Source organism: Epinephelus lanceolatus, chromosome 4 (genome assembly GCF_041903045.1).
Source record: "Epinephelus lanceolatus isolate andai-2023 chromosome 4, ASM4190304v1, whole genome shotgun sequence".
NCBI lineage: Eukaryota > Metazoa > Chordata > Actinopteri > Perciformes > Serranidae > Epinephelus > Epinephelus lanceolatus.
The window spans coordinates 7,823,169-7,840,326 of NC_135737.1; the positions used below are offsets into that span (position 1 = coordinate 7,823,169).

General features: G+C 41.0%; 1 protein-coding gene across 4 annotated transcripts in view; it reads right to left on the reverse strand.

Moving 5' to 3' along the window:
* The window catches only part of sgsm2 (small G protein signaling modulator 2), a 143,642-nt gene that overhangs the window by 37,771 nt on the left and 88,713 nt on the right, over positions 1-17,158 (reverse strand). For all 4 annotated transcript variants that reach the window (XR_013490938.1, XM_033630905.2, XM_033630906.2 and 1 more), the window contains exons 4-7: positions 8,044-8,211; positions 6,049-6,116; positions 3,413-3,561; positions 3,141-3,275 (exon numbers count right to left, since the gene is read on the reverse strand). Coding sequence is in view for 3 of the 4 variants with exons in the window: in XM_033630905.2 (XP_033486796.1) it covers positions 3,141-3,275; positions 3,413-3,561; positions 6,049-6,116; positions 8,044-8,211 (520 nt within the window). In the remaining variant the exon portion in view is untranslated. The remainder of the gene's footprint in view (positions 1-3,140; positions 3,276-3,412; positions 3,562-6,048; positions 6,117-8,043; positions 8,212-17,158) is intronic.

A 17,158-nucleotide genomic window follows, 5' to 3' on the forward strand; every position in this document is an offset into this window, starting at 1 on the left:
ATAGACAGAAACTATACTATGAAAAGCAGAGAGTAGATTATGTGCTACCATTTGGTATGTGTAGCATGCACTCCACTGAGTGGTGGAGTCATCTGTATGTGCACTCAACCACGTGTTAGCATGGCTCTGTCAAAGGCTGAGCATTGTGGGAGGCAAATATGTGCTCATTATACATTCCAGGGCCAAACATGTTGAAGCTTCTTGGTAGTGCAAAGCACATAGGCTACAGGCTGGACAAAGATGACTTTATTTCAAAGATTACACATACAGAACACTCTGTGTGTGTTTGTGTGTGTGCAGCACAATAAGCTACAAAAATAATCATCATTTGAAATGTATCTATAGACCAGTTGAGTGGGAGCAAAGTGCTGTCTGTCTGTCTGTCTGCCTGCCTGTCTGTCTGTCTGTACTACATGTATGTAGGCTTCCAAGCTGGATTTCTGCCTTCATCCTAAGTTTCCATCAAAATAGTTTATATCAAAGGTCCAGTGTGTAGGATTTAGGGGCATCTATTTGCAGAAATGGTATATAACATTCATTACTATGTTTTCATTAGTTTATATTTGCCTCTAAATAAGAATCATTGTGTTTCCGTTACATTAAAATGAGCCGTTTGTATTGCCGTATGTACATATGAGGTGAGCTCTTTTTCAGGGAGTCCACATGTTGTAGCCCTGAACAAACAAACCAAACACTGGCTCTAGATAGGGCCATTGGTGTTTTTGCATCCTGTAGTTTGTAGTTCATATTTCTCCTTCACACTTGACACATAGAAGAAGTTTCAGGTCTACAACCTCACAGCTAGATGCCACTAAATCCTACACGCTGGACCTTTAAGTCAAGACAGCTGGGATGTAGAAGCACAGCGTTTAGCCGTAACATTTAGAAGAGTGTTCACTTCAGATGAACTTAAAAATCAGTGTAAAATATGTCAGAGCGACAGTAAATACATGTTTTTTGTGATCATATGCATTTAGTCAAACCTCCATCATCTCCTCCCTCACTGATTCACTGGACCCACTACAATGTGATCCCAGGCCAAACAGGTTAACAGACAATGCCATCATCCTTGCCCTCCCTCCCTAGTTGTTGTTCATTTGACAATAAATAATGTGAAACTTGGAATAAACTAAATAAATCTAATTCTTTACTGGCTGAACTTGTACACAATGCTGTATTGACTCTTACAACCCCCGTGTGCTTATTTTGAGGTCTTGGGGACACATGATGACACATTTTAAAATATAAAAAAATTGTTCATTTCTAAGTTTAGTTTTCTCTTGTGCAATATTTCCTCTTGGCTATCCTCATAAACATGCATTAAAGAGTCAGTTCACCCATGTTCACCCATGCAGATAGTTTTGAAAGATATTTCTCTCAAATATCTACCTCCTAAAAAATGCGGTGAGGGCTAATGGAGTTTTGTTTATGGTGCTAACCACTTTGAAAAATTACATTTAAAACTGCAACATTTCCACATTTAGAGACTGTGTCCCTGACAGTCTGGGTAACAGAATGACAGAACACACTGTCAACTGTTTTCAGGACTTGAAACTACTGCAACTGAAAACTACAAAATGTGCTGATTAATAACAAGTAAGAGATAAAAATGATGACAGCCTATATCTGATGTAATTCAAGATATATGAGCAGACTACATTTTTGCTGTTACTCAGTTACTTAGTTCATAGTCTGAGTGGGCGGAAGTTTGCTGCAGAGATCAGCCTCTCATTGGGCGGAACGAGCCACCCACTGAAGTCCCGCCCTACCACCTCCGGTTGTGTAGCAGTTTTCAACCGTTTTCAACACGTCCTTTACTAACTTTTGCAGTGTTTGATCTTGCAGGGATGTAGCCATTTTTCTGCCATGGTTCGCGTCCTGTAGGTGATATTTTTGTGGGTGTGTTACACCAAAACCTGTTTCCCCCCGGCAATATTTTTGCAAGCGCACCGTTGCTGTGGCACCGCCCAAAACGATTGTGATTGGTTGAAAGAAGTACAAGCAGCCGGGGCATTTTTTTTCTCCAATCTCACAGTGAGAGTCGGCGCAGCCAGACCTTTCTTTTCTTGAGAAAGGTCTGGTGAGCGAGACTACTCAGTTCATGGAGACAGGTTTCAGGAATTAAGGCCAGCTGTCAAAAGAGCTGACTTGTGTTTTACCACGCATCTAATATCAAGCAGTATTCACATCGGGTTCAGGAGTAAAAGAGAAGATGATAAGGACGAGCCTATTTTTGAACCAACTTTTTAACACAAATGTCAAATGCAGCGGCTTCTCCGGAGCCTTTGTGCTCCACTGTCTCTCAGAATAACTCATACCGCAGTGGTGCCTGGACAGTGTGACGTGTGTGGTTGTGCTGCTGCCGTGGTCCTGCCAGATGCCTCCTGCTGCTGCTGCCATCATTAGTCATTAGTCATACTTCTACTGTTATTATACACATATGACTATTGTCACACAAGTATACTGTCAGATATTAATACATACTTTCAACATATTGTACCACAGTAGCCAGAACTATAACTATAATATTATTACTTTCATTAATGTTGTTGTAAGCTACTGTCATTACCTGCATCTCTCTCTCTCTGTCTCTCTCTGTCTCTCTCTCTCTCTCTCTCTCTCTCTGTCTCATTGTGTCATATGGATTACTGTTAATTTGTTATGCTGATCTGTTCTGTACGACATCTATTGCACGTCTGTCCGTCCTGGAAGAGGGATCCCTCCTCAGTTGCTCTTCCTGAGGTTTCTACCGTTTTTTTCCCCGTTAAAGGGGTTTTTTTTTGGGGAGTTTTTCCTTATCCGCTGTGAGGGTCTTAAGGACAGAGGGACGTTGTATGCTGTAAAGCCCTGTGAGGCAAATTGTGATTTGTGATATTGGGCTTTATAAATAAAATTGAAATTGAATTGAGATAATTCCAGGTTAATGCATCGGGTGCTGGTTCTGTGAAGTTATGGGGGGTTTCTAACTTAAAGTTCAATGCCAGACCTAGCAAATTCAGTGCCCCAGGGAAGCCTCCCCCCAGGCAACTGCCTATGTCCCTTATAGTATGAGCCCCCTCTGGTTTAGGTCCAGTAGATAGTCACATAGAAACATAACTGATTATAAAAGCCGGTCACAAAGTGAGAATGTGCCTTCGTACCGGTTGCACCAGGACGTTGTTTTTGCCATAAAGAAGGTGTGTTCTGGAGTTTTGGTGAAGAGACTCCACATACTCCCTCGCGGATGCAGCAAACCTGTCCTCTGACATGCTGCCACTGGACTGCCTCTTGCGGATCTAGAAAAGAAAAGCCAACTTTTACAACTAATAAGTTTTCCCATCCCACGCCCCCTCAGAGATCAGGTGTACACACCATGCACCCTACATCTCCTGAAAACTGAAGCAACTGATCTATTAGCAGCCTCCACTCTCACCCCAAGAGCAGGCCGCCGGCCAGTCGTTGTGTCTTGGCCCCGGTGGGCCCCGTGGATACGGTGGCGCTGAACTAGCTCATTGGCTGAGGGGTCTGTCCAGAAATGATCAGATGTCTTCAGTTTGGTGTATTCCAGAGCACAGGGCCCCACTAAAAACAAAGCACACACACATGTAGATCCATTATCAGATCCATTAACAACACACTCCATCATCACTTCAAATCAGTGCAATTCCTCAGTTCTAACATTTGAAAGTTTACTACTTAGCTGAAGAGAATTTGAGTTGAGTTTATCAAATGGATTTTTTAGCACTTTGAGCACCACAAGTTGAGTGCCATCTAGTTCAAAATTTTTTTTGGAGAAAAGACAAACATCTCTACAGCCAACATCTTCAGCACTCGGCAACTCACACCACAACAATCTAGACTGATAAACAGCACTACAGGTAAGAGAAAAAATATGCATTTTTGATTTGGGGGTGAACTGTCCCTTTAAACTTATTTCCCAGAAGACCTCAGACGCTTAATGTAATGAAAATTGTGCCTTGGTACAAGACCTGAAAATAGCTTCTTATGGCCATGAATCATTATTTAAAAACAGTGCAAGTCTGGTGTTATTTTTTATTGTTTTTGTTGTCGATAAATCCAATGAAAAGACAAAAAAACAACACACTCAAAACTTCTTCTTTCCTGACACCATCTGTGGCACTCAGCTTTGAGCCCACTTGCTCTTACTGAGGACTTTAATCATTACAAACAGCTCATGAGTACACAGTGCTATGTTTTTTAAAGGCTCAGCAATTTCCAAAAAACATCTGGGCAGTTTTTAACAAATGTTACTCAAACAGGAGGAAGTAGTGCATTTGTTGGGGACTATTTTCACCCACTGATTAATTTAGTTAAGTGCACTAGAGTGAGTATTTGGGGCAGCAGGGCGGTGTAGGTGGGATGAAACCAAAATAAACGGCTGTGTGGCTCGTCGACGTGTTTTAAAATTCATGGACAACAATGGAGCTCCGCTGCACAGGGTAATAAGATATATCAGGATTCTGATCCATAGATAACACTTGTTTAATAGACCAGTTCATTAATGGTTTGGATCTTTTCATGAGATGATACAAATATATATAGAATATCGTGAGGCGTATCCTTTAGTTTACAGAACCATTTGAAAAAAAACTGCAAGTCTGATGGAATAAAATGCTTTGTAATTCTAGTTTAAGTACAGCTAGTGTTCTTAAGTGACCATCATAATTTGCAGACAAATATGTAATGAATTTACATGATTCAAAGCAGCAGATCACTTCAACAATGACCGGCTGACAACATTCAAAAGTATTCCCAACTCATTCTCATTTCCAGGTCATCAAATTCTGACACATGGGAGATTGACACCAAAGACACCCTTTAGCGTCTTTATAGGATGCACCAACCCGGTCTCACTCCGAAGTCATTGAATACTGGCGCTTGGGCAGTGGCTGGTTGCCTGCACCAGTGGGACAACAAGAAAAGTTATGGTGGCAGAAGTCTAAGTTGGGCAGGTAGGACAGGTGGTGGATGGATCCAACAACCACTGACTTTCACCTGGGAATCTGGTGTTCCCTTCCTAAATGATTGTAAAGCCAAACCTTGTTGTTTTTCCCTAAACCTAACCATGTGCATGTGTTGGCTATCTCTGCTCCCTCCACCTCTTCATCCTCCCTGCGGACTGGACACAATATACTTGTGTGTATGTGAATATGTGTATGTTAACAGCAGAAAAACAATGACTTAACTATAGTTTTTTGGAGTTAAGTTTATGAAGTATACTGCAGATTAAAATTGTTTTATTTTTGTGTGTGTTGTTGTATCACAATGAGAGTGATGCAACAACAGAAATGGAGCTACTCACAGTTAGAAAAGACTGTAGAAAGTGGTGCAAAAACAAATATTTAACTACATATATAAATACATTATTTTAAAATTGGAAGTATAAGGTTGCAGACTCACATATTGATTGACATCTTAAGAGTACATAAATACTTCATCAGCCAAAGAAAGGCTTTGAGCATTGGCGCACAGTACATACTTTATTAGTAGATGTTTCTAATGTAAAATTTCGACACAGGAATGTACATTTCTCTCCCAGCTGTTCCTCACTTGTCCACCAGGTGTCCTCAGTGTGTTGTGCTGCTCTGCACACCTGTTGCTGTTTCCCTCATCAGACCTTGTTAGCTGCTATTTGGCCTCGTTACCTCTTCAGTCAGTGAAGATCCAGTGTTTATTTTGTCTCACTGTTCATGTTGTCTTCTCTGGTTTAGTCAGCTAAGCTCTTAGTTTTCTGGTCCTGCCACACTGCATGTGTGTCTCTGTTTCTCTGCCTATTAACCGCAGTGTCTGGTTCCTCTGCCTGCTGTTTGCCTTCAGCTCCTGCTGCCACACTGTCAGTGGAGGTGGCACTAAATCGTCTGCTCTTACAAAATAGCTCTGAGGCTGAATTTGTGGTCATTTTTATGATTCCATTTCCTGGAACGACTGTATAATTTGTTTACCTAATAGTAGATTTTGCATGAATATGGGAGCATTTGTTCTGGTTTCGTACTTTTTGTTACTGGCCTCTGGTAATTTTGGCAGTTAAAGCATAGTGTGTATACTCACCCAGTAGGGCTGCCAAGATGGGCCCGAAGACTGAGTCATGCATCAGAGCTTCCCTCTCATAGTATTTACTGCAGAGATAAAAACACAGGAAAAAAGTGAATCAAAGGAGCACATTATCAGAAGCGTTGTGGGGAAGCAGTCAGAACTTGGCTTTAGGAACCGGAAGGCGGCTGGTTCAACTCCAGCGGACTAGTTGCTGCAGAGGTACCCTGGAGCAAGGCACCCATCATGTGTCAGCCCATCACTGCCATCTGTGTGGTGCTATGTGCATGCGTGTGTGTGTGTGTGTGTGTGTGTGTGTGTGAGGGAAAAAAAAATAATTACCCCCAACATGTATACGTACTTCATTTCCAAGAAAGCTGTTCAGTAATCTCCAAAGTAAAGGGGGCAGAATTTGCTTCTTTTTATAGCTTGAAACTGGTATAATTCACCTCTCAAAAATAGATGTTCAGTACTGACTGATTAATTTTGAATTTGGGTATAAAAACAACATTGGTCAAACCAGAGGAAAGCACATACAGCAACACTTGACTGGACACTGGACCTCACCGTTTAGATAACACATGATTATACAGTTAATGACTAATGACTTCTATAAGACCGAAATGTGGCATTTATAATAACCTGAGACAATTAACAGTGTGTGGATTATTTTTCTAATAAAATTTTATTTTTTTATCCTAGTGCTCATCACACAGGTGTCTCGGGGGGGTTTTGAGCTGCAGTGATGAAATCAGTGTAAAATAGTGACACTATCACTGCAGACTAAAATAAACTTTGCATAAGTTAAAATCCTGCTAAAATCATGTGTTTAGTGTTGTAAATGATCTCTGTGTTTGTTAGAAGCTCTGTTTTAAAACCAGTTCTCTTGGACTGCGGAAAAGGAGGCGAAACTGGCGGAGTTGTGAACAAGCATCTGTGTTAAATTCAGCATGTATCTGATCAGCCAACCAGCACTAATTAGAAATCGTAATTTTTGAAACGGCCCGCCTCTCATTCCTACAGTCGCCTCCCACTAAAATAGCACAGCTAACCGACGGAGGCTGATGGCAAGTTGAGGCAACAGAATCCAAAATGTAAAGCTTGCTATCTTTAAAATATTAATTAGATGCAGAATCGACAAGACTACTGTCGACATATGACACTTTGTGTTTCTTGAGTTGTGAGTTTTTGCGGACATGTCATTAATATATCAGATTTCCTAAAGAGAGTTTATTGTAATATTTTCAATCAGGATGGGAAATAACCTCAAACGGAATCTTATTAGAGTCTTGCAAATGGTGACCCTGCAAGAACGTATAGAGTAAAAACTCACTTGTTTTTAGATTTGAGAGGCTGTCAGACACTTTTTTAAAAGTATTTTCAAAGTCTTTTTAAAGTGTTTTAGTGCATTAGTTAGCGATTAGGCATTAGTTAAACTTGCCTCACAGTTCCGGCTACAGGTCTACTGAGGTTGTTTGTTGAGAAATGAGTATCTGTTAGATTTCCTGCTGTGGGACTGTTGAACACTTGCTCTTTATTTTTGAGGGACTGACAAAGAACTTGACATTTACCACTGATGCTTCATTACATTAGATGACCCACACCGCAGTTGTCTGAACATGATGTCCAGTTGTCAACAGAAACAACAAACCTAAATCAAGCAACGCTGTCCGAGTTTTAAGGTGAGTTTTTGTCCATTAAGTGTGATTCAGGTTGTCATGTCTGTGAACCCCATCAGTGCACTTCATGTTCGAGGCTTTGATCAGTGAAGTGGTGGTGCATCATTTCGGTCTGGCTGACGCACCGACTGTGCTCAGCTTGTTGAAGCACACAGTGGTTGTTAGCCAGACAGAGCACAGAACAAAGCACCCAGAGGGAGAGCACCGGAGAAGAATGGAACACTAAATAGGTAATGCAGGGGACTGTTCATCATTCAGCTACAACAAAGCCTGGTGTGGGGTGCTGTGAGTCACTGCTGTGCAATGCTGGAGAGTGAAGAATAAAACATATCACCTGGAGTTGTCCACAATGTACTGAACTATCTTGTCCAGAACTTTCTCGAAGAGCGCCGTTCGGACCCAGATGTGTTTAATGGCCTGGGCAGAGAGGGGCTGAGGGGGGCGGCTGGTGGTGGACGAGCCCTGTCTCCTCAGAGGTTCATGGCCCACACTCTGGGTTCTCCTGCAGGGCACAAAGCACAGGTCAATAAACAAGCACATCTACAGAGAGGGGGTCATGTCTCTATCAGGTGGCCACCTCTGGGGTTGAAATGAAGCCAAAAACTGCAGTTCAACCTAGGCTGACTCTAAAGCAAATCAATCCCCATAGTCCCCCAGGTTGAAATGCCCAACTTTGCAGCAGCAGAAATAAACATGTTTACAGCCTGGTACAAAAAAATTGTTTTGGTCTTGATAGCAAATTTCCCCATTCATGACAACTGTTTGCAGGGTAAATGTTTATATAACTCACCCATTTAAATTTTATTAAGGCTTAAAGTTCCACATAATTAAGGGCGTGGCTACTTTGAGTGACAGGTGGGTGCCATCCGTTGACAAGTTGCTGCCAAGTGAACAATGTTGGTAAGGTAACATAACCAAGGCGTAACCCTAGATTCAGAGTACAGCCGTAGCTGTAAGCAAGCTGTTAATTGTTATGTTAGCTTGTTGTTAAGTCAGCTAAAAAAGTCTTGCTCAATGTCTGGCTGCTAAAAGACCCTCTGATGAGTCAGATATTCCTTTTTTCTGATAATTATATTTTGTTTTTATGGTTTTAAGAATTTTTTCGCTAAAAAATTAGCATTATGACAGTGCTTACCAAGTTAGAAACTAGCTTTACAGTTATCTACACCGCCTCTGCCAAATGTGGTCACTGCTGGCTCCAAAAATCCAAGAGAGCGACGACCAAAACACCAAGCTCAGCACTCAAGTGTGCTGGGCACTGAAGACAATTTTCATAGTGGCAAAACAGTCACTTAATGCCCCGCGGCCCAAAAAGACTTTTTCCCACTGCCTTACATGGCAAAAGAGAAGTCTAGAAACTACTGGGTACATTTTTGAAATGTTTTGAAATTGTTTCACTATTAGGTTTTCATCCATTTGGTCTGATAACATTTGGAAAGTCTAGAAGACCCACACGACTGAATTCTTTTGCCTCATTCAAGTTAACAGAGTGCTATACTGGAAGTAGCCAGCTTGGCTAGCGGAGGTCCTGCAGGTTCCTGCTCTGTGAGTAGCACAGTGTGGAAGGAGTGCCGAGGCTTTAAAATGAGAGTCCACGCACCAGGGCTTGATGTTACAGTGGCTATATCCATTATTACATACAGTCTATGGTCCATATTATGTAGAAAACAAATGATTGATTAATGTTGCTAATGTCCTATCAGCTTAATGAAGACCTCATTAACTGATAATGTGTAATGTAAGATGTTAATTGTGGTCTAATGTAAGCAAACAAGACAGGAATTGAGAGTATAACAATCAAACAAGAGATATATGCAAAAATAATTTATGTACACTAATAAATAGTCTTTGACCATCAGGAAGCAGCATTAAGCAGCATAATGAGTTGTTAGAGACTGCAGTTCATTACAGCTCACCATTACTTCTAACAGCTGAACACTGGTTTGGTTTCCAATAAAGCTGTACCATGTCCGACACAAGGTGCCAATTTAAGTTGGAAATCAGCCTGCTGAAGTGTTTCGTGAATATGGAGGCAGAGAGATGCCTGATGCCAGCCTAAAGAGAGGAGCACTTTCATCCCAGACTGAGTTTGATCCCTAGCACTTCTACAGCAATCAGACAAAACCATTCACACACCCACTTCAACAAGCTAATGAATGTGTGTGTCTGCCGAGGGGGGCTCGGCTGCCACAGTCACGATGTTAGCATTCCCCCAGCATTTGTGTGTGTGTGTGTATGTGTGTGTGTGTGTGTGTGTGTGTGTGTGTGTGTGTGTGTGTGTGTGTGTGGGTGTGTGTGCTAAGTCACGATTTTTGCAGTCCCCTACCATTTTGAGAAAGCGTGTGTGTGTGTGTGTGTGTGTGTGTGTGTGTGAGAGAGAGACAGTACTCCAGGGGATGGGGGGGCATCAGGATGATGTCAGAGATAAGACAGAATGCAAAACAGACAGGCTCTTCCTTTTCCTATTAAAAGCTGCAGTGTCTTGCAGTGTTCTATTGACATGAGACACGAGCATCTCTCCTGTATAATTTATGTATAAATTCTATTAAAGTTTCAACGAGGTACAACTTACATTTGTTGTGAATGGTACTGTATTTAATTTCTATACACAGTCTTTTCCACACTACTGACAGGGCCAAAGGATGATACTATCAGTCTGTTAGTTGACCTGGTGAGTGTTTGATTTGAATGACCCTTGACTTCTCATCTAAAAAAAGTATTTTCTGGTTTAATGACGATAATAATTCTGATTATGATAATGATTATGATGAATATTATAATTATCATTTGTCGTCTTCCACCACGATTGCTGTAGGCTGGAATGAGCTAGATTCATGAAATTTTGCCCAAAAATTGGGCCAAGGGTTAGGGTTAGAGGATGGCCCAAAAATTGGGCAAAATTTCATGAATCTAGCTCATTCCACACAAATGCACAAATGCTTCCTCAGAAATGTGACCTCAATTAGCCCCAAGGTGGTGCTGAAATTAACACCCAAAAATACAATTTTGGTAAGGTCACGCCCCTCAAACCCTAAGTCCAACTGACTTCAAAATCTGGGCAACCTGTTCTCTTTTCAGAGTTGTCAAATATGGTGGCCTGGTCATTAATTTCCACATCAGACACTGACAAAAATGTCCTTTTGCGGCAGTATGATACTCTGTCGAGCAGTGTCAGTTCAAATGCTACAGGACAGTGCCAGTTTGAAACACCACCAGATAACAATGTAATTTAAGGACTGGGAAAGTCCGTATAGGCTGAGCAGGAGGGGTCTCACAACAGCAGACTTTCACCGAGGAGGCTGTTGTTGACTTCCTGTAGGAATGTTGAGCCAAACCATGTTTTTTGCTAAACCTAATCACGTGCTTTTGTTGTACAGTGAAATAAATGTAAATACGAGCTGTTTAACAATGTTGTACATTTATTTTGAAAAACACTGTACGCATGTAACGAGCAGAAACTATATTTCCTGTGAAAATGGAAGTATATTTTGGAAAGACACAATGCATGTACATAACAGACATAAATTGACACGACGTCCCAGAATTTCAACAGCAGATGCACCCAGGATACCTAGCGCGTCCTGAGTGGATGTACGTACAAGTCCACTGACCAAACAATCATATGTGATGACTTAGGAGTGGGTTGATTTGGGACACATATCCAGCTCAATGTGCTCTACAAAAAACCCTTTTCAACCATATAGGTTCACCATGATGGATTAATTGCTAAACTGCATAATATGAAAAACAGTAATGTGACATGTACATTTTGAATTTTGACTGTATCAATAACAAATTTGGTAAAAACTATTGCGGCATGGAGCTACACAACTGTATTATAAAGTAGCAACATCAGTCAAAAAATATAAATCAAAAAGTCTTCATAAAGGGCGGGGCTTGCAGGAAAAAGGCTAGAACTCAAGTAGTGAGAGAGCAATCCTGATAAAACTCAGTGGAGGCATCCTGCAATAAGTCCTAAACAAACTCACCAAGCTTCATTCATATCCATTTAAGGGGGGAGAAATGGTGAGTGTCATGATTAAACAAGTGTGTGACTGAAGTGACCTGACTCAGTTTTGCTAAGCCCCACACCCCTCGTTGTTGCTTGTGGCTTTGATTTTTGGCAATTTAGCTACTTTCTTCTGTTGGCTGAAAAACGGGCTTGAACCCAGAAATGTCGCTTGAGACTATATTACTCAAAATGTTACTGTTTGTGCATGTATTTGTTCATTTATTAATCTTTCTATTCTGCAGCCAATATAGGTATAGGTATAGAACACAATGGGTTGGTGGTCTTTTTCTACACGCCAATATGGTCATTCTGGAGCAGAGCAGCCCTGTTTGTGCACATTGACTTTGCTATAATTGCATTGGTATCAAGGAGACTTTTTCCTTCCTGTGTAGGGATAGACCGATATGGATTTTTTAGGGCCGATGCCGATACCGATTTTTTTTCCATCACCCTTAGCTGATGACCGATTATGGACTGCCGATTTTCTTGAGCCGATATTTGGGGCCGATACTGCTTTTGCTCCCTCAATTTACATAAAAAAAATGACACAATGATAACAAATATCACAGGTCTCAAGTTTAAAATAAGAAACATTTATTGAGCAGTAAAAAATACTAAAACAAGATGGAAAGTTGAGGTAGAACAGGTAGAATATTATTATTATTATTATTATTATTATTATTATTGTCATACATTCAAATAAAAAAAAGAGTTCAGTGCTCTTAAATCTTCCAGTAATGTCTTTATAAAATAAACAAATATTTAAGCTGAAGCATAAATAAAACAACAACTACTGTACACAGTAGGATTCGCTGCATGTGCGCTGCAGGGTCTTCCGGCAACACAGAGCTGCCCGAGGATACCTGTCTGTAAATCATGCTAGGAAAAATAAATCCGCGAACCCACGCGCGTATCGGCCGATGCCGATACAAGTAAAAAACTCAAATATCGGCCCGATATATATCGGCCGGCCGATATATCGGTCTATCCTTATTCCTGTGTCTGTTTTCTTCCTTTGTGGCTCAGAAGTAGTTAACTTGGGCAGAACCACCATTCTGAAGAAAAGGGGCACCAGGGATTTCTACCACTAGGAAGTACGGAAAGTTTAGTGTGCCATTTCAACCTTTACAACAAATGAGTCATCATACTAATTATCATTATACCCTAAAGTATACTCACACCTTAACTATGATGCTACAGCAAGCAAATCCTGTCAATATTCATAAATGTGAGATTGTAAAATCACTGCCTGCCATTAGATGCAAAAGAATTGCTAATACTTTTAGCTCACTGAGCTCAATGAAAAGATAAAACGTACAATAGTACGTAGTAGTTTCTCCCTGTTATACTATCTCAATGTTCATTGTTCAGGGAATTTTTACTGGGACCGAATTATCTACAGAGGTCTCTTCCTCTCCAGAATAAACAGACCAGGTCATTTCAAGCGGTAACAACCCTGAGTAAAGCAATTTCATATAAACATCAGTGTTTCTTAGATGCTGTTTGGCTCTTCACAGAGGGGCTACTAGCCCTGCTCCTGCGAATGTGTGCTCACCTTTTTTCTCTGAGAACTTAAGATCCAGACGTTAGGGAGGTTTTAACCAGGAACCGAATTACCCTCAGAGGTCTCTTCCTTTCCAAAACAAATGGACTCAGTGATTTAAACCACTAAAAGCATTGAATAAAGTTGTTTCATGTTGAAAATAGGTTTTTCTTTGACTCTGTTCGGCATGGCAGGGGCTGGAGCCAAGCTGCCGCTAACATTAGCTTCAGACATCCCATGCCTTAAAATTCTTCATCCAGTTAAAATATATTGTTAAAAAATGACCTAGACCAAAAAAGTGAATTGTTAAAATGTGGCTTAAAGCTGGATAAAAAGTCCATTTTTGACAGCTTCTTGCAGAAAACCACAATTGTGATGCATGCAAATGACATAGACCATGTCCTTAATTATAATTACAGATTTCCCTGGGTCTGAACAGTATTGAAAACTTTTGGATAATGTAAGTATACAACTCAACAATCCATATCACACTGCTCCAGTTGTTAAAAGATATTTTAATGCAAAAAAAGAGTTACATATTATATTTTTGATGACTCCAACATAAAGGATAAAGCTGGGAAATAAGGAAATAAGGAAGAAGCAACTTTCATGGTCAGGTTTCTCTGAATGAGTATTTTGATTTTGGACCTTTGATGTATATTTTTTTAACGTTAAATGTCAATGTCACATTACACCATTGATACATTATTAAGAAACCAGCACAATAAAATTAATTATGCATTCTATGATGATGTTTTGCCTCTGAGGATCTGTTCACATGAGTGTATAATCTCTTTGTAATAACAGAAGGCTTGATCAAATGTGTAAATCTCCTCTATGGAAACATTTCTTCCTGCAGTGTTTTGTCTCTCCTTCTCCCCACTGTGCTCTGTTATCGCTCTTTACAAAAATGTAAAATGTCAACAAATGTCAACATGTAGCTAACTGAACTGATTACAGTGATTACAACCAGACTGCATCTGGAGCTGACAAATGAATATGAATGTGAAAAGGAAGGGTGATTTTTTTTTAGGTCTCTGAATTTGATTTAACATCTCTTCATATGGAGGGACCAACAAGGTTTTAACAGCCATGATCTACAGTTCTTGAAAGAAACGATATCTGTTTTGTGTGTGTGTTTGAGTGCTATAAACAAAAATACTGGAGGTGTTTCAACATAGATGATGGTGTATGGGAGACAGTGTGGGTGAGTTGTAAAGAGTCCAGGATGCTTGAAAAGAACTAGTTCATACCAAGTGTTCGGGTAAAAAGAATGAAAAAAGGAAGCCTGAGAGAGAAACTCAGCTGTGTTTACATTCACATCTCCACACACCTGTATACTGGCTTTGTGAAGTGCATTGTCAGTTTTAAAAAGTTTTGGTGGTGGGAGTGTGCTCACCTGTGTGTGCATCCACCTGTGTGTGTGTGTGTGTGTGTGTGTGAGGAGAATTGGAAATGCGCGACCATGTAGAGACAGAAATGACATGCCGTCATGTAATTAAGATAAATAACATAAGGCTATTTAGTTTGTTTAAGGACAAGGTATAGACCTGTTCTATAGGAAAGGTAACCTTAAATCACACATACAGCCAGCAGCCGAATCAACTTACCGCCACCGAAACACAGGGCTCTGTGGGGACAGAGCACCTGCCACAGCAAGCTAAAATGCCATCTGCAGTGACCCACAGACTCCACTACAAGCTCACTGACTGTAGAGAAGGTGACTAGCCTTATGCTCTAAAACCAGCTGCTTGAGTTGAGTTCAGACCAGCCAGTTCACCTTGCTGCAAATTTTCTTTGCAACATTCTACAACGGTTTCGTTGCAAATCTTTGGTCTGAACTGGTCTTAAAATCACACACTGTAGCAGCATGATGCCGCCGTTGTTTGGTTCTGTGTAAAAATGTAAAGGAGGCATAAAGAAGGGATTTCGTAGAGCCCCGTAGCGCGATCTGTGTGTAAAATAAGCTTCCCTGGCACAAAAGGGGAAATAATTAGCAACAAAAACAAAATAAAGAACAAGAAGAGAAACAGCCTTCGGCCAAATTGATAATTTAAACAATACCCAAGCAGAATTTCAAAATTTGGTATATCCCTAATAGCATGTAACTAATAGCTAAAACTATGAAAACAAGAGCTCGGTGGAATTATCCTTGAATGTTTTTGAGAGCTGTTGCCACCGCAGATCTGCTGCTTGCACTGCAGGATGGGAAATGAATGCAGATGACATGCTAGTTTTGCTCTTTACTCAGTGTGTCAGCAAGAGAGGAAGACAGGAAAAGAGGATGGTTTGTTGCTAATTCATCACCGTGCTGTCACGGTAAGAAAAAGATTAAAAGAGGAGTTGGAGGAGGACATTTGTACAGAAATACATCACAAGGAGACAAGGAACCATGGCAGGTGTCAACTGACAGCCTTTGGCAAAGACATGCTCAAACACAGCCTCTTCACCAAACCTGTCCCTGGCACACATACACATGCGTGCACACACACACACACACACACACACACACACACAGACCCACACATGCACACACTCACACACACACACACACACACACACACACACACACAGACACACACATGATCCAGTCCTGCTCCGCTGTAATTACCATTCACTTCACCGCAGTAACTCTTGATTCCACTGTTGATATCTGCTCATAGTCTATCTTTCTGTCTCTTGTTTCCCATCATGCTCTATGCTTCTTGCGCCGCCAGTTGCACAACCCATGTTGCCATGGCAACCAGGGTAAATGAGAGATGGAGCCCTGAGGTGGGATGACAGGGAGAGGGGGCAGGGTGGGAACATGTGTGTTTGTGTGTGTGTGTGTGTGTGTGTGTGTGTGTGCGCGCGCGTGCGTGTGTGTTCATGCATGTATGCATTGTTGTGGCGGAGGGGTGTGACTTGTGCAAAAGCAGATCCATACACAATAACAGGCTTTAACGTTGTGTGTCTGGGGAAATAAAGGCCAATGAGATGTGACAGATGCATGAGAGATGGCAGCTGATATGAAGACGGAGAGCTGAGCGCCCAGCGTACCCAAACACGTTTAACTCCCGATATACATCACATCACGCAGCCATGTTGCAATGACGTCTCGCTACACATTCTCTCTGTGCTTTATTGTTTGTGCATCGGTGGTGTGTGTATGTGTGCGGTGTGTGTTCTTGTTGCCCAAAGCTTTCACTTCTCCATTTGGAAACCTCACTCTGCAGCCCTGAAGAGACATGTGGTAGCCATGTGGCTCAGGCTAATGGACAATTAATGGGCTTGCAAACAGCGAGGCTTGTGCCTAAGTGCCTGCAGATACAGCACTTTATCATACTATGTGTACACACATGCACGCAGAAATACATATGCAAACATGTAAGCAAGTATACACACCAACGTCCCTTGTGTGCACACACACACACCTGGAAACAGGCCTGAGCCTTATCACAGTGTGCACACAGATTGCTCAGTTTTAGTAAACACTCAGCTGACCAGTGATTGTGTTACAGTGATGGAGTGTAACTGTATGTTTTACATGGAGATAATGACCTGGTGTACAAGAAATGACAGAAAGTGGATGATGTCTAAATAAATATGTGTTTGCATTAAAACGGGCAGAAAATAAATGTTGCTGTAAAAGCAGTGTGCAAAGTATAGGTGGTCACCGGGGAGTTTCAGCCCCTGAAAAATCCCAAAATTGAGCAAATTATTTTCTATTTATTGCATGTTGAAAAATATAAATTGAGCAACAGCACCAAAAATGTAACTTAATAGGTGGATAATATATATGTCACTGGTGCTGCATGGATGAAATAATAATGTGGCCAATACAAAAAAAAACACACACAAAACAACAAATACAATGAAGAACAAACTCTGCTTAGGCATTCATTTGGGAGATAA